Source organism: Cyprinus carpio, chromosome A12, assembly GCF_018340385.1.
Source record: "Cyprinus carpio isolate SPL01 chromosome A12, ASM1834038v1, whole genome shotgun sequence".
Taxonomy (NCBI): domain Eukaryota; kingdom Metazoa; phylum Chordata; class Actinopteri; order Cypriniformes; family Cyprinidae; genus Cyprinus; species Cyprinus carpio.
The window spans coordinates 4,554,055-4,575,586 of record NC_056583.1 but is presented as its reverse complement, the minus strand read 5'-3'; the positions used below and the strand labels follow the sequence as shown (position 1 = coordinate 4,575,586).

Below are 21,532 nucleotides of genomic sequence, written 5' to 3'. Positions count from 1 at the left end.
TTTGTTTTTAAGTAGTGGAAAGGTCTCTAATGGCTTATTAAATAAGGACACACCTTATTAAATACCTTAATTAAACTTCTAGATGTGAGTGCATTCCAGCCCTCAGCTCTGACCACACCCATGTGTTCTTTACATGCAGCATAACAAACTACCACAGTGAAATATATACACTCTCTTAATGTAAGCATGATTTAAGACATTGTATACTTTATATCATCTTTATTTAGAATAAAATAGACATTTAAATGAGCTCTATATGCTGTAAAAACCAGATGTATACACATTTAAGATTTAAGACTAGCAAAATACCAATGCACCTTCTTTCAGTGTTGACAAAAATATCTGAATTAAGTGCCAACTGCCTTATATTATTTACAGTTTAATACAGTAATTTACTGCAAAATTTAAGTTCCATTGAGAAACAATTGTATCTACTCTGCAATGCTGACACAAGAAATTGGAGGAAAAACAGAGTATCCCATTCCACGTCCTGCTTCCCCTCAATTACTCATAGTCTCTGATCAAGTCTTTCTTTTTTTCACTTCTCTGGGAGCTTTGTGAAAGAAAATTCCTTGAACATTCATTCAGTGTCTCTGGCAAGTGTGCAGACTCCGTGATGATTTGCTGCCATCTCTTTGCGTTCTGCAGGACAGACCTTCTGCACAATCACAACGCTGGAATATCTCCAAGCCATGGGTGCCTTTCCTCTTGTGCTTTGTGCAGACCTGGCCTTCTTTTAGGACAGGCTTGCAGATTTTGGACCAAAAGTGACGGGCGCAGCAGAGTCCCTCAGCACAGTCTGATGATCTCAGGCAGTTCTCTCCCTCCAGACCTTTAAAAACCAAACAACACTCATGAATACCATGCACAAGTTTGAAGATGGAGATCTTAAAGCCTGGTCTTGGAAACAAATTCCATAATATTTTATTACTTTGCTAACCTTCTCCAGTGGTCCTACACATCTTTTACTTTTACACCCATACAGTATTACTATATTTAATACCAGTCACATTCCTGAAAAGTTCATGCTTTGTGATGCAACAGAGGATTTAAGTTTCAAAAATATCCACAGAGTTGCAATTAGGTCAAAATAACATATTAGAATAATTTGAAGCTATTCTACACATACATCATTGTTTTTTTTTTTTTTTTTTTTTTTTTTTACCTTTTAGCATTTGGTTTAGTGGTGAACCTTGAGTTGCAATTTTTGGTGGCACCACAACAGTTGAGTTTTCTTGGGAGATGGACACAAACTCTTCCATTCCAATCTGGTGGATCATATCAGGATCATTTGGAAGACAAACTCCTAACAGGAAGACACATTTTAAATGTTAGCCAAAACACTGCTTGTTGTTAGTTTAGGCTATATAACACAAACATGTTTGTACTCTTGGCTCTTACCGTTGCTGCAGTGGTTGCCAGGGCAGCACATCGCATCCCGGATGCAGCGCTTCCTGCGCTTCTTGCACTGGAGACAGACACCGCGAGACAGGAAGCAGAACTCGTCGCCACTGCATTCCTCATCACTCTCGCAGATTAAAGGATGCTGAAGTTTAGAAATACACTATTAGTCTAACGACCACAAAGTAAAAGCAGCTGTCTGAGATAACATGCGCTCGTTTATATTCTTACCTGCGGTGCATCGATGGAGAAGTTCAGAGTGCCGCTGTCTGCAGGTGACTCATCCGGACTCGGGCTGACCGGGTGACCGGGACTCGCCACACCTGAACCGACCTTAATAGCGTTGGAGTTGAGCACCACAGAACCGGCGGATGCCGCTTTGATGCAGCCCACAAGAATGAGGCATGTGGTAGAGAACACGGCAATGTGCAGCATCGTCAAGGTTGGTATTCCTTGGAGGATGGAGAATGTATTCCCGAGGTAAGCGGAGCTCTTCTGTAGTTCCTCAAGAGCGCAAGCCGCTTCATTTATACGCGCGCGGGGTTGTTTGCGCACCCGCCCCTCGCTGAGAGTAACAAAGGGCTTGGATGAAATTTCAAAGCGTTGTGTCATGAGCGGTCTGTCTATCGGTATGTTTGATTGCATGAGCCGTGTGTCTTCATGAGCTGCCATCAAACAGCAACCGCGGTTATACTTCTTGGATGGGAAAATCATTCGAGAAATATGAGTTTCAGTATTCTTCTAATTTTCTATATTATGTAGTATAGATTTTATATGTACACGTAGCTACATTTACCGTCATTTTTATTATTATTCTTAAACCCGCTAGAAATTGCTAACTTTAATTGTTTTTGTGTGCATATAAAAAGGTTATGCAGTTGCAGCCTACACCAACAAGTTCAACATTAATTTAATTACTAATAATACAAAACCGAGAAACATTTTTGAAGCAATATGTTTGCAATTTTGGAACTGGAATATTATTTTAATAATAATACAATTGAATAATTTGTATATTTTATATACAGTCACATTGATTTTTTCCCCATTATTTTTGTATTAAAAATCAAATAATTATCAAATAATTAAAATCACTTCTGGATGTCAGTCATCGGACATTTAAACATTAATATCTCGATATTTATTTTTCATAACTTAACTTTGTTGTTGTTGCTTATTTTTTCTTCAGAGTGAGTTTGTATATTCCATGTTAGAAATGCAGCAAAGATTTAGCAGGAATTGAGTCATAACCTTGATGGGGGCCCTTTGAAATGCGTTTGATTAAACATGTGCAGAGATCAAAGTGAATATGCAAATAAGAAGAAGTGAGAAGTTTACCGAATTAATTATCATTCAGTCTGTGCTTTTAAACAAACAGTGGGTGATTAGCAATCTGAGATAAGAATGTGACGCTCTGTGACGTCGTTCATCTCTTCATCTGATTATAAAGATTTGAACACAACAGAATAAAATACTTACCTGAATAATCTCGTTTCTAAAATTTTAATTTTATCCAAATTGTTCATATGTAGCCTGTCTTTATCAAAAGACAGCCTACATTTATTTGTCTGCTGAGTAGGTGACCTCTTAACTAACAGATTTGAGACAGTTCAGTTACAGTCGCTATCTACTCCAATCTGAAAAGACTGCTCTAAAATTGTTCCATTAAATGAACAGTAATTGTATCATGGTAATATGACATTTCGGTGGACATAAAACGCGCGAATGATTTCACAATTTCAAAGTGTCCGTCTGGCCAATACTCCGGGATAACTCCCAAATCAATGTCTTTGATCTTGTTGACATGGGTCACTTCTAATAGACGACCACAGGACAAACGCTCAATACACTTCATTAAACGCGAATTGGCAGGGTTCATCCCCATCCCTTTGTCTATTGGCTTAGTTTTAATTGTACATCCAAAGCCTACAGTGGTGTAAAATGAAGCGTGTGTAGAGGAGCCTTTGATGAGCTCAGATCAAACAGGACTGAAGCCCGCGTCTTAATAAGACTTCCACAGCGATGGCATTTTCGCAAACAGTCCATTTGCTCGGCTTTTAGCGGCTTTTTGTAGACATTGTACTCAGCAAATTCATTTACTGGGATGCCAGGTAATCCTGTTTTAAAATTCCTGATGACGGCTTGTTCAGGTCCGAGCTCCCGAGTGACCGCTGAGTAGGCCTAAGTATTATTCACTACAGCAATAAAAGTCTTCACCGTGTTAAAAAATAAAAGGGATTTACAGGAGGCGGCAACAACAAAACGATAGCCTAAATGACAATGTATTCAATAGCCTACCCTACAGTTTACAGCTTTAATAATAATCATTAACAAAATAAGTAATATAGTTAATTAGCCTAACTATCCGCAGTTTAAAGTTGCCAAGCAGGTAACTTGTTGCATTAATATACGCGTTACAGGTGTGCCTTTAGCAGTTTATTGCAATAGCTTTAAATAATCTATTAATTTCCGCGAATCGGTTCTTTTGAACAGGTCTTTTCAAAGAATCGGTTCAAAACATCGAATTAGTGATTCTTTTACTATATGAGGCAATTACCTCATTACTTGACATCCTTATGTGGCATGCATGTTCTAACATGTTCATAATATGTATGGACATGTTAGTTATTAAGCTTTTTTGATTGCGTCTTGTTAAGAGTGTTTAATTTAATGTGCCTCAGTTCTTTGCAGCCTTAAGGTTATGAAAACATTAGAATCCATATTATGGTTGCATTTAGCCCTGTGTCATTTACTAAAGTCCATTCAAACTCCTGACTGAAAAAGGTTTGTGTGTTTTAATGTTATTTTAATGTTAAAATGTTATTAATAACAACGTATGCATGTGAATAAAACTGCAATGGTTCCCACCGTGTTTTACTTGTAACATTTGGAGCTTTTTACCCTAACTTTTCACTCATCACTTCTTACTATCTTATAGGCCTACATCAAACAGCTACGAATCGTAGACGGTTGGGTTCATTGAGTCTTTCAGTTGATGACTCGCGAACCACCAGAACGATTCAGTGATTCGTAAACGAATCGTTCAGACTGGATTTGTATACTGTACTGCTAATACATTAACTGGGAAAAGCTCCGACTCAAACGATTCGTTCACGCATCGGGCTATTTAGCTCAGTCAGAACTATCCTTTTTGTAAAATAATACCAACCCGCGTCTCCAAGGAAAAAATAGCTTTTTTCACATTTTTTATTTTATTTTGTGATTTCAAATTTTCAAATGATCCTAATTAAAAATTACAAAATCATCATACCTAAATCACAAAAACCCTTTTTTTGTGGAAGGTTAATGGTGTGTTATGCATTCTGCAGATGGCATGTAAAGGTAGGTGGTTTATTTTTTTAAGTTGCTGTCCTTCTTTGGTGTGACATTATCTAAGCAGGGGGTTCAGCATGTCTTCTGATGACTCTCCAAAACAAACTTGTTTCTTTGTTGATGCTTTGTTAGACTTCATGTTTGAAACTGGATAAGGGCTTTACTGTAACTAACTGGCCCAAAAATGTAGTAATATGTTTAGGAATATAAATAAATAGTAAAAGCAGATCTTTCTTTACCTTGAGAAAAATCTCTCTGAGGTAGGTCTCTCCTTGGTGCATTATTTCTAAATGACCATAACCTAATATTATAGTGCGTTTTTAATGTTTTCATGAAGAGTATTGCGATTACTGTGTCTAACATGACTGATTTTGAACCATTAATTGAATGACTTCCCTGCTAGCCATAGTAAATATTTAAATCTTAATATATTGGTTGAAAATGACCTATTAGTAGTAGATATGCCATCGACTGATGGCTTTAGCTGTGAACTGGAGGTCAAAGATGTCTTCTCTACCCCCTGGGTTTACATCTTTTGATGTCTATGGGCCACATTGTTGGCAATGAAGAGCTACCAAGCTTATGTGTTATCTGTTGGGAAGAGGGGAGGGCGGATGTTTACAGAGCATTATCACCAGCTGATATGAATCAGTCCCTTCATAGTACTAACACCTCGAGCTACATCTTGTTTGTAGGACAAGATAGCAAATCTTGTTTGTAGGACTTTCTGAACTTCTGAGTATAAAAATAGGCTAATGAATGCAACATGCACTGAAAACAGCAGGTGCAAATTTCAAATACTGAAAGCTTTATGAAGAAATATTACTTCGAAAGATGCTTTTATTGTAAGAAAATGGCATATAAATTTCTGTACCTTTAAAAAAGCCACAACTGAATAAGAAGAACATGTTTGAGGTGTCTGACCTAGTTGTGCAGCATCAAAACAAGCAGGGTGAATTCTGGATGCCATTGTGTTAAGGCACTTTCAACAATGCCAAAAGATATATGGTGAGCACAAAATATCCATCTTGAAAAGTAAAGATAACAGAGAACTAAAATAGCTGGTCTGGACTGGTTTTACTCTGACAATAAATCTCTACAAATATCACAAAAATATTACCACTGTATGTATATATATATATATATATATATTTACTCCTGGTCCTACAATAAATAAGATTACGTAATTGGTTTTCCAGCACAGCACTTTGTGTTCAAGCTACAGGCAGTCTTCTCGTCATTGTTTAAATAAGTCACATAGAGTCATGAATATGATTGGTGAATGATATTCTGAAAGTATGTCTGGTATCAATAATAGAACTGATTATGTAACTTCATAAACACAGTTCTGATCTTACCCACATTTTATCTGGGATGCTGTGACTTGACTGCCCTTCTACTGGGGAAGTACAGTGTGTGTTTTAGAAAAAAAAACTGCCCTCTAGTGGTGCACAAACTGTATTGAGGCTGGTTCATTATTTGAGTGGATTTCCATTGTCTTAAAAAAAAAAACTAGAAATAAAAAAAATAATCAGTTTCCCTTTATAAAAACCAAACCATATTCATAAGCCTTAAAATAATACTTCTAATAAGCATTTAAAGGGGTAGTCCACCCAAAATTGTAAATACTGTCATCATTTGCTCACCCACATGTCGTTCCAAACCTTTATGACTTTCTTTTTTCTGTGGAACACAAAATAAGATATTTTGAAGAATGTTGGTAACAGAACAGCTTTGGTTCCCAATGACTTAATATAATAAAATTTTTCTAAATATATTATTTTGTGTTCCACAGAAGAAAGAAAATCATACAGGTTTGGAACAACATGATTCCAACAGAATTTTCATTTTTGGGTGAACTATTCCTTTAAGAGGAATATGCATAAAAAGGAAATTAATTTAAATCATATGTATCATACCTTTTACCTTTTTTAAGTATTTGACACTGGTGTGTTTCTGTTCCAAATATATTAGCCATATTCATACACAAATGTCATACAATCAGAAGTAACCACAAACTAAATTCCGTCCTAAAATGCATCTTAGAAACATTATCAAAACTCACTCCGGATCGTAGTACGGTCTCTTCTTATGATTCTCTTTTTAAGACCCAGACTTAAAACCTGAAACCACTGCTTGTGCAATCAGTCAAACATAAAACAGCAAAGAAAAAATAATAATGAAGGGCTCATTTATAAGACATCGGCTCCAGCATGAGGCAGTCTGAGTCCATATCTAAAGCCGTGTTGGAAATATGGACTCCAGGCCTTTCTCATTAGGACAGTTCACGGTAGTTGTGAGGTGCGGCGGGAAGCTGAGACGCCCCAATGGCATCGCAGGACAGAAGTATGTGCGAAGGCAACTTGGTGTCACAGAGCTGGGCTAGACGTCTTCCATTCTTCTCTTCGCTGACAAACCACACGAGACACTCCAGGGCAGGGCATGTTACAAGTTTCATTTTTAGAAATCAGTGTCCCAGCCGGAATTGTCATCTGGAGGAGGATCCTCATTGTCCTCAGGAAAGCTATCAAAGTTACTGGTGTCAGTCGGGCTTGCAACCTAATAGGTGTGTGAACGGAGGAAACAGGACGTTAGACTGAACAAATATTGAGCAGTAATGAAAATGTAAACAACTGTAAAAATCTCAATTTTTGCCTGCACGTTTATTCATTATTCATTGTCTCAAATACCAACCAATATAAATTAGTATTTAATTCATACATATTTCATTATAATAAACTTTTGTTTTATGGACCTGCTGCACAATTAATTAAAATAAAAGTGAAATCACAAAATCAAAAGTACAATTATCAAATCGCAAAGGTTGCAATTTAATTTTGAAAAAGAAGAAATTAAGGGTTGACACTCCAGTTTATCCCAAATTCTTCTGACAGCAATATGTTTCAAATGCAAATCTCTTAGTTTCTTCTCCTTTCACATATTCAAATTCACACTTATGAATTAAATTGAAGCATGTTTAAAATGGAGATGTTGTATACTTACATCAGGAATAATTGGAGGGGTGAGAGTTCCTTTGCGCAGCCCTTCCCAGTTAAAGCCTTCAAACCATCTATGATGGAAAAAGAGAATTAACATATGTCTTATAGAAACAGAATAGAAATGGTGGGTAGGATGGGATTTTCAGTTGAAATTTCAGTCTTTGGGATGAATAGATTTAAACAACTGTACTTAGAACAGAGATGTTCACCAAACTGACAAACAAATCTTGACCACAGCGTAATAAGACAAGTTTTTATAGGAATTCCTTGACCTTATTATTATTGTTTATTTATTTTTATAAAAATTTCAGCACTTTTCCAGACTTAAAAACCACAGTTTTTCCCAAAATCCCCAAAGAACAGTGATATTACAGTACTCACTTGTGCTTTTGGATATCTTTTACTCCATTTTTCAAGTTTCCTAGCCTCTCAGATGGATTGTCCCTGAGGAAAAAAGTATATTTCAAAACAGATTTAATTTATGGAGCTGATGTTTTGTCAAAAATGCCTTCGATAAATCTAGATCCAAATAAGTTGTTTTTTGTTTTTGTTTTTTTCCCCATAATGTATAAATGTGTGCTACAGGTTAAACAGCAGAACATTTTAGTTAATTTAAAACTTGGCTGAAATGTATATTAATGTGTCAATACTAAACAATAAATCTGCACAGACTGAACTTAAAGGGTTAGTTCAGCCAAAAATGAAAATTATGTCATTAATGACTCACCCTCATGTCGTTTCAAACCCGTAAGACCTCCGTTCATCTTCGGAACACAGTTTAAGATATTTTAGATTTAGTCCGAGAGCTTTCTGTCCCTCCATTGAAAATGTATTTACGGTATACTGTCCATGTCCAGAAAGTAATAAAAACATCATCAAAGTAGTCCATGTGACATCAGAGGGTCCGTTAGAATTTATTGAAGCATCGAAAATACATTTTGCTCCAAAAATAACAAAAATTATGACTTTATTAAGCATTTTCTTCTCTTCCGGGTCTGTTGTGAATAAAGTCGTAATTTTTGTTATTTTTGGAACAAAATGTATTTTCGATGCTTCAATAAATTCTAACGGACCCTCTGATGAATTAAATTTTGAAATTTTGAAGATGTTTTTATTACCTTTCTGGACATGGACAGTATACCGTACATACATTTTCAATGGAGGGACAGAAAGCTCTCAGACTAAATCTAAAATATCTTAAACTGTGTTCTGAAGATGAACGGAGGTCTTACGGGTTTGAAACGACATGAGGGTGAGTCATTAATGACATAATTTTTGGCTGAACTAACCCTTTAAAGGTTTTTTAAATGTACACACCTGCATAGTTTTTTAATTAGATTGCCTGCATTTTTGGTGATCTTCTTTGGAAATTCTATCATGTCGATTCCTCTTAAAATTATATTATATGTCTTCATTGGATCCGGTCCTGAGAATGGTGGGCTGAACAAGAAATGCACATTAGATTTTATAAAAATAGAAGGAGGAGTAATCCTAACACACAAACTGAAAACATTGGAGCTTATCTCATCAAACCCAATGACAGGAAACATGTTTTACCTTCCAGTCAAGAGTTCATACATAAGAATTCCCAATGACCAGTAGTCTGCTGAGATGTCATGTCCTTTATTCAGTATGATCTCTGGGGCTACATACTCCGGCGTTCCACAGAAAGTCCACGTTTTCTTCCCAAAACCAATCTTTTTAGCAAAGCCAAAGTCTACCTACAAGAGACAAACAGCATCTTCATACCAAAACTGCACCTTTGTGGTTTCTTTAGAATTAAACATACTATTGTAATCCAAAGTTGACAATAAACAAGGTCATTTTGGGTGAATGGGCCAAAAATGGGGTGTATGCAAATTGTTCTCCAATCAGATGCACTCTAGTTGGGAAGTCCCACCCTTTAAATACCAACTAACAACAAAAAATTTACCAGCCTCAGAATGTGTCATCTCATGTCAGAATGTGCTTGAGATGTATACTCACAAGCTTGGCATACCCTCTGTGATCCAGAATGAGATTTTCTGGCTTTAAATCACGGTAAATTATTCCCTTGGAATGCAGGTATGCGAAGGCTTCAACCACACAGCCTGTATAAAACCGTGTAGTGGAGTCTTCAAATGATCCTCTGTGAATAAAAAAAAGAAAACCACTGGTGTTTTACGGAGTTTCATCATTTAGAGTGTTTGGCATCAGCCATCATCACAAGAACAATCTGGCTACCTGTCTCTAAGTATGGTCCAAAGCTCTCCGCCTAGACAAGCCTCCATCAACATGTACAGATATTTACTGTCTTTGAAAGTCCTGTACAACCTAAAGGAACACAACCACACAATTTTGTTCATCAGTGTTTTTTTTTTTTGCCTTGATATTTTTTAGGATATGACCTCTACTGATGCTCTCGGGAGGTTTTAGCACCTACCTTACAATGAAGTCTGAATGAGCCTCCTGCATGATCTGTTTCTCAGAGCGGATGTGCTCCTGTTGCCGCGTGTCCACGATGTGACGTTTCTTCAGAATCTTCATTGCAAATGTTTTGGTCTCTTCACTCTTGAGCTGCACCTGTGGACACCGAAGGCACACAAAAATGATTACTGAGAAAGTGCTAATAAGCTAATTTTCAATGGAAAGTAGCTGTAGAAACAAGCACTTCAGTCAGGGTCTATTAATGTTAAGGGATCCTCAAGATAGATCAAGTAAGCAGGAATTCTTCACATTGCGTCTCTGTGAATGCACCTGCATGTTCATTCGATCTTGTTGCTATCTAGCAAATGGATAGCACTACAGGCATATATCACAGCCCCGGTGAAAGGACACTTGTTTTTACTATGTTGCCGCAGTGGCAGAAATAGGCAAGTAGAAAGGGGAATCCTCTACCCAGATCACTGGGCTTTCCTTTACAACAGAACCTGATCCGCAATGCGGATCTCTTCTCTCCTCTCTACGTCAAAGTTTCCATCATCTTCTTTTGACATAAATGGTCATGTGGAAAACGTCTTACATTAATGATTTATGTTGGAACATCTATCTATCTATCTATCTATCTATCTATCTATCTATCTATCTATCTATCTATCTATCTATCTATCTATCTATCTATCTATCTATCTATCTATCTATCTATCTATCCATCCATCCATCCATCCATCCATCCATCCATGTCTACCTACCTAGCCACTATCTATTAGGGGTGTAACGGTTCAAATTACTAATGGTTTTTAGGTACAGAAATTGAATAAAGTAATGTAAAATAACATTGCATATTTGACTGTATAAATTAAAGAATAATCTTTATTAAAGTTACAAAAGCTATTCAGTCAAGATCAGTGAGTGATTTCCTTGTCTTTTGTTGTTTTATTAACTTTAAAAACTTTAAGATAATGCATGGATCTAGTACACCGATACTGTACGTTCAACTGACTATGTCTGCTAGGAAACTCACCAAGACAGGCATGTTAACATAATTTTTGTGTGAATTTTTCCATTCAAGCACACGTCATGAAAGATAACTCAGTATTTGTGTGCTCTCCGAGATGTGGGATCTTCTCACTGCAAGAGCGAGTTCTCATTTTCGTATTCTCGCTCTTTAATGTTTAAACTGGTGAGGCAATGCGTTTAGATTAAACAGATAGCAACGTCTGTTGTTCAGGTCTCACCTGCGCATGTGCGTGATCAACACCCGGATGATGACTGCATAAATGACTGTTCATATTCGAGCATATGGCACTCACACTGAACAAAGTTTACAAAGAGTGACTGGTTTGTCCACGTTTTGTTCATCACTGTTGGTGTAATGTATTGGGAAGCCAGAATGCATATACCATCTATCTACTCATTAAACTAGTCTCGTCTAGAGCTCTGAATGGCAGTAAGTCAGATGTCTGCCCTATTAGCTCTGTTGTGGAAAGTTACCCTGAATAGAGTTACAGCATTCCCAGACCTGATCTGCCCTTCAGCACAGTAGAACACATGAGAGCTGCTCATGCATCCAGCACTGTGTAAATTAGATTGGTAAAATGTATTCTTATCATTGGTTGACATAAGTTTTTGTATTGAGGTATTGCATAACACCAGAATACTATAAAGCAACAACTCCATATGCATCCACTGTTCTTTTACTGCAGCGGTGTCCAATCCTGCTCCTGGAGGGCCAACATCCTGTGGAGCTTAGCTCCAACCAGCTCCAACACACTTGGTTGGAAATTTTTAGTGAGTTTTAAGACCTTGATTAGCTGGTGCAGGTGTGTTTAATTAGGGTTGGAGCTAAACTCTGCAAGACAGTGGCCCTTCAGGAACAAGTCTGGACAAACCTGTCTTACTGCAATCACCTTTTAGTGATTAATTATAGAAAGAACTGATGAATTTGAATGTTTTTATTTATTAATTTACTTGCAAACATATCATGAAATGCATGTATATAGAAGTGACTCATCCTACCAGCTCAACTCTTCCAAATCCTCCAACTCCCAAGGTGTCGATGATGTTGAAGTCCACCAGTTTCAGGTTGGAGAAGAAGGCATTCTCTGCCTCGTATCTGCATTTTTTGAAGTGGAAAAAAGGAAACTTCTTAGAGGTTTGGATAGAGTATGTAATAGGGAATGTTGGAGCAGGTATTGGGGCAGGAAGGCTGTTTATTCGCTCCCTCTCTTTTCTCTCCTTTACCGGGATAGGAAGTAGCTCACGCATTCTGACCTCCTTGTGGCTTGACCAAACCAAATACTGTGAAACAATTAAATGTACAATTCTCAAAATGGCTAGCAATATTGCAAAGACGATTTTGCAATATCTGGCTTGCAATATGCAGTACAGCCCTCGCCTCAAGAGCACGTATGGCAGAATAATAACAACAGTCTTTGCTCAATTGTGGAGTTAAGGTGCCATTTCCAGGTTACATTTTGATATTTGGGATGCAGCGCAGATCGAAGAACAGAGCGATCCAGATTGGTGAAGTCTCTCCACATCAATATCGGTTTGTGAAAGCTCTTCTGGACACAAAGTTTAGATGCAGAAATACCCAAAGTTTCCACAGTCATCAGCAGAGAGTCCTAAAAGTCGAACAAAGGTCCTAACTGAAAATCTCACAAAGCAAGAGGTTCTGTCCTTGCAGCAGAAGGAGTGTATGCTGAGGGACAGTACGCTTGGTGAGACTAGTGCTGTCCTTGTGACTAAGTCTCAGTCCCTGTGCTTAAACTGAGCTTGACTGTGCTCCCTGTGTGAGAGTCTCTACTAATACTGCCTTGCCTGATCCAGGTTTATTTTTAGCATGTGAACTTGGCTTACGGTTCTCCTAGTCAGAAAAGGTTTCACTGCTCTACCTTCACACCACCATCTCTCTTTATAGTTCAAATTTAACTTGAGAAGGACATTGGCGCTGCATTATTAAGAGCCCATTTGCATGCTTTAGAGTTGAAAGAATAAACCTTTCCATTAACACTTATAATAACAAAATTAGCTCGTCCTGGAAATAAGTGTGATATCTAGGCCTTCTGACAGGAAGAACCTGGAAGACTGGAAGAAATGTATCTTTAGCTAGATAGGAAGATAGGATTTCCATGTTGATGCTGCCAGCTGTGGAGATCAAATGAGATGGAATAAATCAGGACTTAGGCAACTTACTTTGTAACTGTACATCATTACTATATTGTTTTTATGATTTTATACTTTGCTCAAGTACTTCTGAAGCTGAAGCTGCATGGGGAAAAATTTTTTTGCTACCCCTTAAAATGTCAAAAACCAGCTACATATTTTAAAGCATATGCATTTGATTTGACTTGGCTATAACAATTCATACTTGGGTCACAAGCATGTTGTTCACCTAAAGAAATATGTTTCATTTATAACCACCAATTTATCAGTCAAATGTTAAACAACTATAAAACCTGACACTGATTAATTTAATTTATAATATAAGCTTTGGTATAACTCAAGTGTGGCCTGGAGACCTAGTCATGACAAATAACATCTGAGTTTTATTAATATTTCCTTTTTTAATAACTTTGCACATTTGAATTAAGACCATTATTGATTTATTGAGTTTGACATGACACATACATGGCACAGGGATAGTTAATTCCAATTTTATTTATTTTTCCTTTCCCCCCAAAGAATTAAACCATTAGGATCCCATGTGTTTTTTTTTTTGTTTTGTTTTTTGATTGATTCTTTGATTGCATTGATTTTGATTTTGTTAATATTTATTTATTTTATTTTTTCCACAGAAGAAAGGTACATGCAGGTACACAGGTTCAGAATTAGTAAATACATTTTTATTTTTGGATGAACTATCAATTTTTAACATGTTTTCCACATATCCGAGTATTTCTATTTGCCATTAACAAATCTAGACAGAAAAATGTCTGAAAGTCTCGAGGTCAAAGTATCAGTACAATCACAGAATCCCTAATGTCACTTTAGAAGCTGGAAAACCCTGGAAGACCACCACTGCTATTTGACCTGTAAGGACAAGGGCAAGTATCTGCAGTAAGTTTCCACATTTAACTAAGACTCCAGGCAGGGGGACAGCTGCCCTCTCCAACCTCTCCAGGCAATGAGAGAACTCCAACCAATGCAGTTGTCCACATAAGAAGAACACGCCACATAGTGACATGGCTGTTTCTGCCAAGGTCGACAGTCATTTGGACAGAAGACAGTATTCCGGTACATTGGCCACTCTATATCAGAAAACACATCTAATGCTCCCAGTTTCAGTATTCTGGGAATAACCTAAACTAGTTCTTGATTCCCAGCCCCACATAAGGGGCTTTCACACTGAAGGAACACTTTCATAGTTCCAACAAATATTGGCATAAGTATTCGCTTTTTGGAATGTTTGCACCCCAGGAACTAGGAACAATTTTAGTTTAACATCTTTTTTTTTTTTTTTTTGGGGGGGGGGTAGTTCAGAGTAGGGTCCAACCCAGCACAAAAGGGAACTACCAGTGACATAAGGGGCTTTCGCACCAGGTAGTTATAGGAACTAGACACCAGGGCGGTCCCCTGAGATTTAAATGTTCTCCTGGGGCCGTTTTCATGGTTGCATTCATACCACCAATGGGAACTCTGAAGTGATGTAAGCTGGCCAACAGTGACATCATTTAAATGCGGCATTCAACAACATTAGCAATTGGAAGATGGAGGAAAGAGAAGACACAAGTCTTCTGCATTTGGTCCATCTATCACAGTTTTCCATGTTTGTGGAGTTAGGTCACGGAATAAATACATGTAAACTGTCTGTTTACATGGCTTTTTAAAAATTGGCGAATTCCGGTGGTTCAAATGGCATGCTTTCAGCCAAGAGGTATCCAGTTTGAAAGCCCCTAAGAACTGCAAATCAACTCTGGGACTAAGAGTTCTGCTTTGATAAAATAAATTATGTTGGACAAAATGTAACATGTTTACTGGGGCACAATCTACTACAGGTAACTGGTACAATCAGCAGCTTTGTAGGCAAAGGGACAGTTTACCCAAAATTTAAATTCCCACAAGAATGTAACTCATGAGTCATACATTCACTTCTGAGATTCTGTTTACCATATTTTATGTGCCCCATGTGTGCGTGTCCACCAATGTTAATATGTGAATAAAAGCCTAAGATCTGTTAATCATTTAAAGGTCATATGATGCGATTTCAAGTTTTCCTTTCTCTTTGGAGTGTTACAAGCTCTTGGTGCATAAAGAAGATCTGTAAAGTTGCAAAGACTAAAGTCTCAAACCCAAAGAGCTATTCTTTATAAAAGTTAAGACTCGTCCACGCCCTCCTAAAACACCTCGATTAAACACGCCCCCACATGTCTACATCACGATGTGGGAAGATTTGCATAATGCCGCCCAAACGTTCATGCAAAGAAAGAAGGCGTTACCTTTGATTCTCGCACACTGTCATGGAGATGCTGTTTCGTTGTGAAAGCGAAAATACTTTGTTTGGCCGTCCAAAAGAGGACACAACTAGAAATCAGTGGTTAAGTTGTATTTACAACACTGTTCCAGAACCCAAATATTCAGATGTGTGCAGCACATTTTATTGGAGGACTGTTTCCTGATCCTGGGAGAGAAAACTACAATGCCGGCGCTTCTGACTCACAGTCTGTAAGTATGTTTACATATGTAAAGGATTTGCCACTGATGATTCAAACGCGAGCTTTGAGCAGTGTAGGTAGAGTAGTGCTTGTCGTTTGTCTGATCACAAATGCAGACATGATGTTATGTTTACGTGGTGAGATTCAATGCAACACGTAAAAACAGTAAACGTCATTATAATCCGTTATTATGTCCCCACTGGATGCAACAAATGCCTCGTTTGTAATGGGTTTTATCGTTTTTGTCTTTTTAGCTGGTGTTCTGACCGGGACACGCATCACAGTATGGCAAGGGTCGTAACATTTCCGTCACACGCTTGAGGCATTCAGCCAATCACAACGCACTGGATAGCTGGCCAATCAGAGCACACCTCGCTTTTCAGGACGATGAACTTTGTAAAAATCGACGCAATTCAGAAAGATAGGGCATAGAGGAGAAACAATAATGTACAGTATGTGGAAAATAATGTGTTTTTTGAACCTTAAACTGCATAAACACATTTCATTACACCAAATACACAAAATAATGTTCTTTTTAGCAACATCATATGACCCCTTTAAAGTGATCACATCTCTTCAGAAGATATGGATTAAAGGAGTCGTTCACTTCCAGAATGAAAATTCTGTCATCATTACGTCCAAATAAATGGACTTCTCAAATTAGTTCTTGAATTTGATTAACTTTTTACATACACAATCTGATTTTATTCTATGAATCAGCCATTTTTGCACAGGTGTCTTCAAGCTAATGTGTTCTCCATTGTTATGGTTACAAGCGTAACCCCTCGAGTGTTTGAGCTCCATAAGTGGGCTGGATTTCACATAAGCTGTTGACACGTGATATGTTAGGTGTGAGCTCTGAGAAAAGCGACTGATGACTGACATCACATGGTCGACTAGAGTGATTTTCCACTGCCTTAGCTGAAAACATGAGTTACAGTGTGTTATGAAAACCCATATGTACTTCATGGGACAGTAAACAAGTCCAATATACTGGCTTGAGAGGCTTTGATAAGACAATCTGAAAAAGCCAGAACCAGTTTACAGTACTTGGATCTTAAAACCATTAGTGAAAAACAAACACACAAACTAACAAACAAACAAAAAACTACCTTTGATGTAAGCTCGATTCCAAATCTAGTGAGCAGCCTTGCTGTCTTCTGCTTAGGGCAGCATCCTATATGAAAATGATTGACTGAGTTGGTATGCACTACATTTGCAACCCTGGATGTAAACGACAGTACCTTAATGAGCCAATAAATAAATAAAGTACCATTTTTAACTATATATATTAATTGAACAATTTAGCATTTGTTAAAACTTAGATTGTTTTAATTATTTAAGCATTAATTAATTAAATAATTTCCATGATACTTTTCAGTACTAAATATATTTATCAATCATGTCTCAATCATGTCTCTTCATTTTACATGTCATTATATACATTTTGAAGCTTGAAATTGTTATTTACATAAACTGTCAATTGATGGGCAATATATATATATATATATATATATACATACACACACACATATAAGAATATAAAATAAAATAAAACATTTAATTAAAAATAATTTTAATAAAAAAGTGATCCAAAAGAAGAAACAAAAGGTCTTAGAAGTCAAACTTGTGTGTCAAGCAACTGATTTTAATTGAGTTTGTAGATCTTGCTAAGCTAATGATAATACAATTAAATAAAATAATAATTGATTAATTACATAGACATGAAATATTACATAGACTTTTAAATTATATAAATTAATTTAATAAATTGTTTCTTTATTATTTAAATGCTATATATTTTTTAATTATTTTTCATTACATAATTGTTTAATTACATATTGTACTTACAGTGCTATTATATTATATTATGTACAGTGCTAATATATTTCATATATATATTGAGTACTATTTTAGTTGATATTTATCAACTCAAATAGTGCTCAAAATCATCATCTAAACAAATCAGCTCCACCTTTCATTGTGAGGAGTCTTTTATCCACAGATTTTCTCACAGATTTTCTCACAGATTGCATTATAGGATTGTTTCTCTGAAGGATGTTAGGTATACTGTCTTAGAATTAGCCAAAAGAAGGCAGCACTTAAACTAAAAACTGTCTACTTTGAGGCAAGACCTATATAAATGAAGATATTTTAATGCAAAAGAAGATATTTTGAATATTTTGATATTTTGAAGATATTCTGATTTCCACTGTATGGTCAAAACACATAGCCTGTTTGTGAAATCTTTTGTGATTTGCAGAAGTAAGAAAGTTTTACAGGTTTAGAACGATCTCTTTAAAATGCTGCCTATCTAGCATGAAGCCCAGAGTTTTCGGAAGGAATGTTCTATACCTTGACTGGCCTCCAGTCTCGCAAAAAGCTGAAGAGCAGTCACATTCCTCCATGCAGAAGTGGCAGCCTTTCAACATAGCCACTACTGCTATTACAGCTGTGAAAATAAGCCCTAAGTCCGAACTCTAGTCGGACCGTGGGCAGTTTCCTCAAGGGTCAGTGGTTAGCTAAGAATGGCTGGGTGCTGGGCTTTGACCTCATACCCAACAAAGAAAAGATGGATGAAATGACAGAAAACAGCGTGCTGCAGGAAGCCTGCCCAGGTGTTTTACACAATGCAGCATTTGACTGCATTACATCCACTTGACGACCTCTTTAAGTCTAGGTCAGCTTTTGTTGACTTGGTTCTTGTCACATTATGTTTTACTCATTTAGGTTTGCACGTGTCTTAGATGACCTATTTGACCACACAGTGACTTTAAACAATGTAAAAATCATTCGTCAATTCAAAGGCCTTGTAAAATGTCCAGCATAGACCTTTCTAGAACAACTAACGAAATATAATTTACTGGTTGTCAAGTAGCATGACAGAAGTGAGCTAAATCCAGTGCATGAGTGTGACCATTCCACGTGTGTGAAATCTGACACGCTGTAAAACCATCATTATAAACAACACTCAATTTTTTACATAAGATCTTTTTAGGCTTTGATACTAAAATTTAAACTGACACAACTGTATAAAGACAGATGTATTCGTATTCAACATTGATTTTATTATTCTTAAAATAAAATTCATCAAATCACATAGACACTGCTTTCAGTATTCTTTTAGCACTCCTTATTTTATTTATTGACTTTATCTACTTATGAACATGTAAATCACAGTTTTGTTTTGTTTTTTAACTTGACTTCTATCTTGATTTTATCTTAATTTTTATTTTGTTTAAATATTATTGGATTTAAATGATACATTTTTGTTGCTCTCATTCTGTTTTCATAGGTTGCTGACTGGATTGAGCCATACAGAATTTCATTGTAATTTTGTCACACACTGACAATAAAGAAAACTACAATTCTATAAAATTCTGATTAATTGGATACATTATTCAGAATGGTATTGTCAAAACAAACAAACAAAACAAACAAACAAAAAAGTCACTTGAACTTTTGCAAATTGTTGGTCCAGTGCAGTTCACTTTATATTAATACAATTCTCTGTTTGATTGTGACTACATTTTTGTTACTTTTGTACAATAAACAATAGTAATTATGGGTTGCCTCATAATGTACAAGGTAAAATTTGACTCCAGAAGTAAGGGGCTGTTTACACGACAACGTTTTCAGCCAAAAACTGGAAACTTTTTATGCGTTTTGCCTTTATGTTTACACGAGAATGGCGTTTTCGGGACTGAAAACGCATATTTTTGAAAACGGGTTTCAAAGTGCAAATTTTTGAAAATGCCACCATTATCATTTCTGTGTAAACACCCAATACGGGAATCTTTGAAAACGATGACGTCATGTGCGTGCATAGTACGTGTTAGGTATGTAAACATGTCGATTTTAAAGGCAAGCGTGAACAAACATACACAACAATGGCGGAGTATATGGTACTGTTGTTGCTAGAGATTTTGCTAACACTTCTTCAGCAAAGTGTGGAATTCACCAATATTACAGCCAACAGAAGAGACGCATCATATATGACATATAATTGTCACTTCCCTAAAGGTACTGTTTATTAACAAGGTGACATCGCCAACTACTGGCCTGGTAAACGTAATACAGCGTTTTTGGCTGTTTTCACGGATATGTGTAAATGTGAATCATTTTGAAAACGTTGTCGTGTGTAAGTGAAACTTTTTAAAAACGCAAGGGAAAATCTTTTCCGTTTTTGACTACATCGTTGTCGTGTAAACGTAGTCTAAAAAGCCAAAGAATCACGGACCTCGCTTATCAGCTTCGCACCCTGATGCAACAACCATTAGCAGTTGGGTCATGTATCATTGGTATAATGGCCTTACATGGGGTTTGTTTCTTTGGCTGTTTTTAGATCTATGTGCGAGGTCTCAGTCACATGAATCCTAACAGCGGTACTGACCTTGCGCCAATCTCAGCTTTGTTCCTTCAACACCCTCTTCTGAGGCCACAGATAACAACTGTCATTATGATGGACTGATGGCCTCTCTCCAAACTACAGCGGGACAGTAATAACACATGAGCCTTTCAAACGACTGACTGCTTGTATAATTATTAAATTAATTAGAGATAATAATTAATTTTTTAATAATTCTCCATGTGAGGCAATTTAATTATTGCCAATTTTCTTTGCAGTCAGGTTTGCAAAGTAAAAATCCCATTCATTTTATCTATAGTGTAATTTACTAATAATGAAAAATAAAATATAATGTAATAAACCTCCCTTGAACTCTGAGGTTGTTAAGTAATGGCATAAGATTCTGTAGAATCCATAAGTCAGTGTTACTTTACAGAAATTAAAAAAAAAAAGATGCTATAATAGTGAATAGATTAAAATAAAAGAGTGCATCAGTGCACACCTACATTTTCAGCAGCACTAGTTCAGGAAGTTTTTTTTTTTTTTTTTTTTTTTTTTCACTGAGATTATAAAAAGCCTTCGTTAAAGCGTTTTAAGCCATGAACCTAGCCAACAAGCTATAAACTTGAATTTGAAGCAACAACAAAAAAATTTAAATAAATAAATGTATTTTTTGAAAAGTTACAAGACTGTGTCCTTCATAGTTTAATGAGAGAAAGAACTGCAATAACTTAAAAAATAAAATGTATGGAGATTTATACAAAAAAAGTTTAGTGTGTGTGTGTGTGTAAACACAAATATTTAAGTTGTTATCTTTTAGAGCTGGTTTGTTTGGTCAAAGGACTTTGAGGACTGAAATATTTATGATGAAAACAAATGGGAACTTCTGTTCACAACCCAAGGTCCCAGATCTCGAAGTCAACGTTCTTAAAGTAAAGGCATGTTAAACTATGTGCTCAGAAAACACCATGCCAAACACATGTATTGACATATTTACGGATGTGGAATTCACAGTCAGTGATACAGAATACAACTGAACTTCTGGAGGATGTGAGTAACTGAGCTGTCAAATGGGTTGTACTTGAGAGTGAAAGGACAGGTGCAAAAATAAACGCCTTACATAAACGTCTGCCAAGACTGTTTCTTGAGTTAAAGGGATACTCCATCCCAAAATGAAAATTTTGTCATTATTTACTTACCCCCATGTCGTTCCAAACCAGTAAAATCTTTGTTCGTGTTCGGAACACAATTTAAGACATTTTGGATGAAAACCGGTAGGCTTGAGACTGTCCCATTGACTGCCAAATAAATAACACTGTCAAGGTCCATGAAAGTATGAAAAGCATCGGCAGAATAGTCCATCTGCCATGAGAGAT

At 36.6% G+C, this 21,532-nt stretch overlaps 2 protein-coding genes across 2 annotated transcripts in view; both read right to left on the bottom strand.

The window, feature by feature from the left end:
* Positions 1–203: 203 nt before the first annotated feature.
* LOC109088189 (dickkopf-related protein 1-like) lies at positions 204–1,933 on the bottom strand. The gene is made up of 4 exons (XM_042767209.1): positions 1,633–1,933; positions 1,402–1,546; positions 1,166–1,306; positions 204–832 (listed from the first exon to the last, which is right to left on the bottom strand). Exons 1-4 carry the CDS (start codon positions 1,834–1,836, stop codon positions 585–587), a joined length of 738 nt encoding a protein of 245 aa, XP_042623143.1. The 5' UTR covers positions 1,837–1,933; the 3' UTR covers positions 204–584.
* Positions 1,934–5,556: 3,623 nt separating this feature from the next.
* LOC109088223 (cGMP-dependent protein kinase 1) overlaps positions 5,557–21,532 on the bottom strand; it is a 171,492-nt gene continuing 155,516 nt past the window's right edge. Inside the window, exons 9-17 of the mRNA XM_042767208.1 lie at positions 12,171–12,267; positions 10,156–10,295; positions 9,957–10,046; positions 9,720–9,861; positions 9,291–9,454; positions 9,051–9,173; positions 8,115–8,177; positions 7,738–7,804; positions 5,557–7,293 (exon numbers count right to left, since the gene is read on the bottom strand). Coding sequence (XP_042623142.1) covers positions 7,195–7,293; positions 7,738–7,804; positions 8,115–8,177; positions 9,051–9,173; positions 9,291–9,454; positions 9,720–9,861; positions 9,957–10,046; positions 10,156–10,295; positions 12,171–12,267 — 985 coding nt within the window. The 3' untranslated portion in view covers positions 5,557–7,194. The remainder of the gene's footprint in view (positions 7,294–7,737; positions 7,805–8,114; positions 8,178–9,050; positions 9,174–9,290; positions 9,455–9,719; positions 9,862–9,956; positions 10,047–10,155; positions 10,296–12,170; positions 12,268–21,532) is intronic.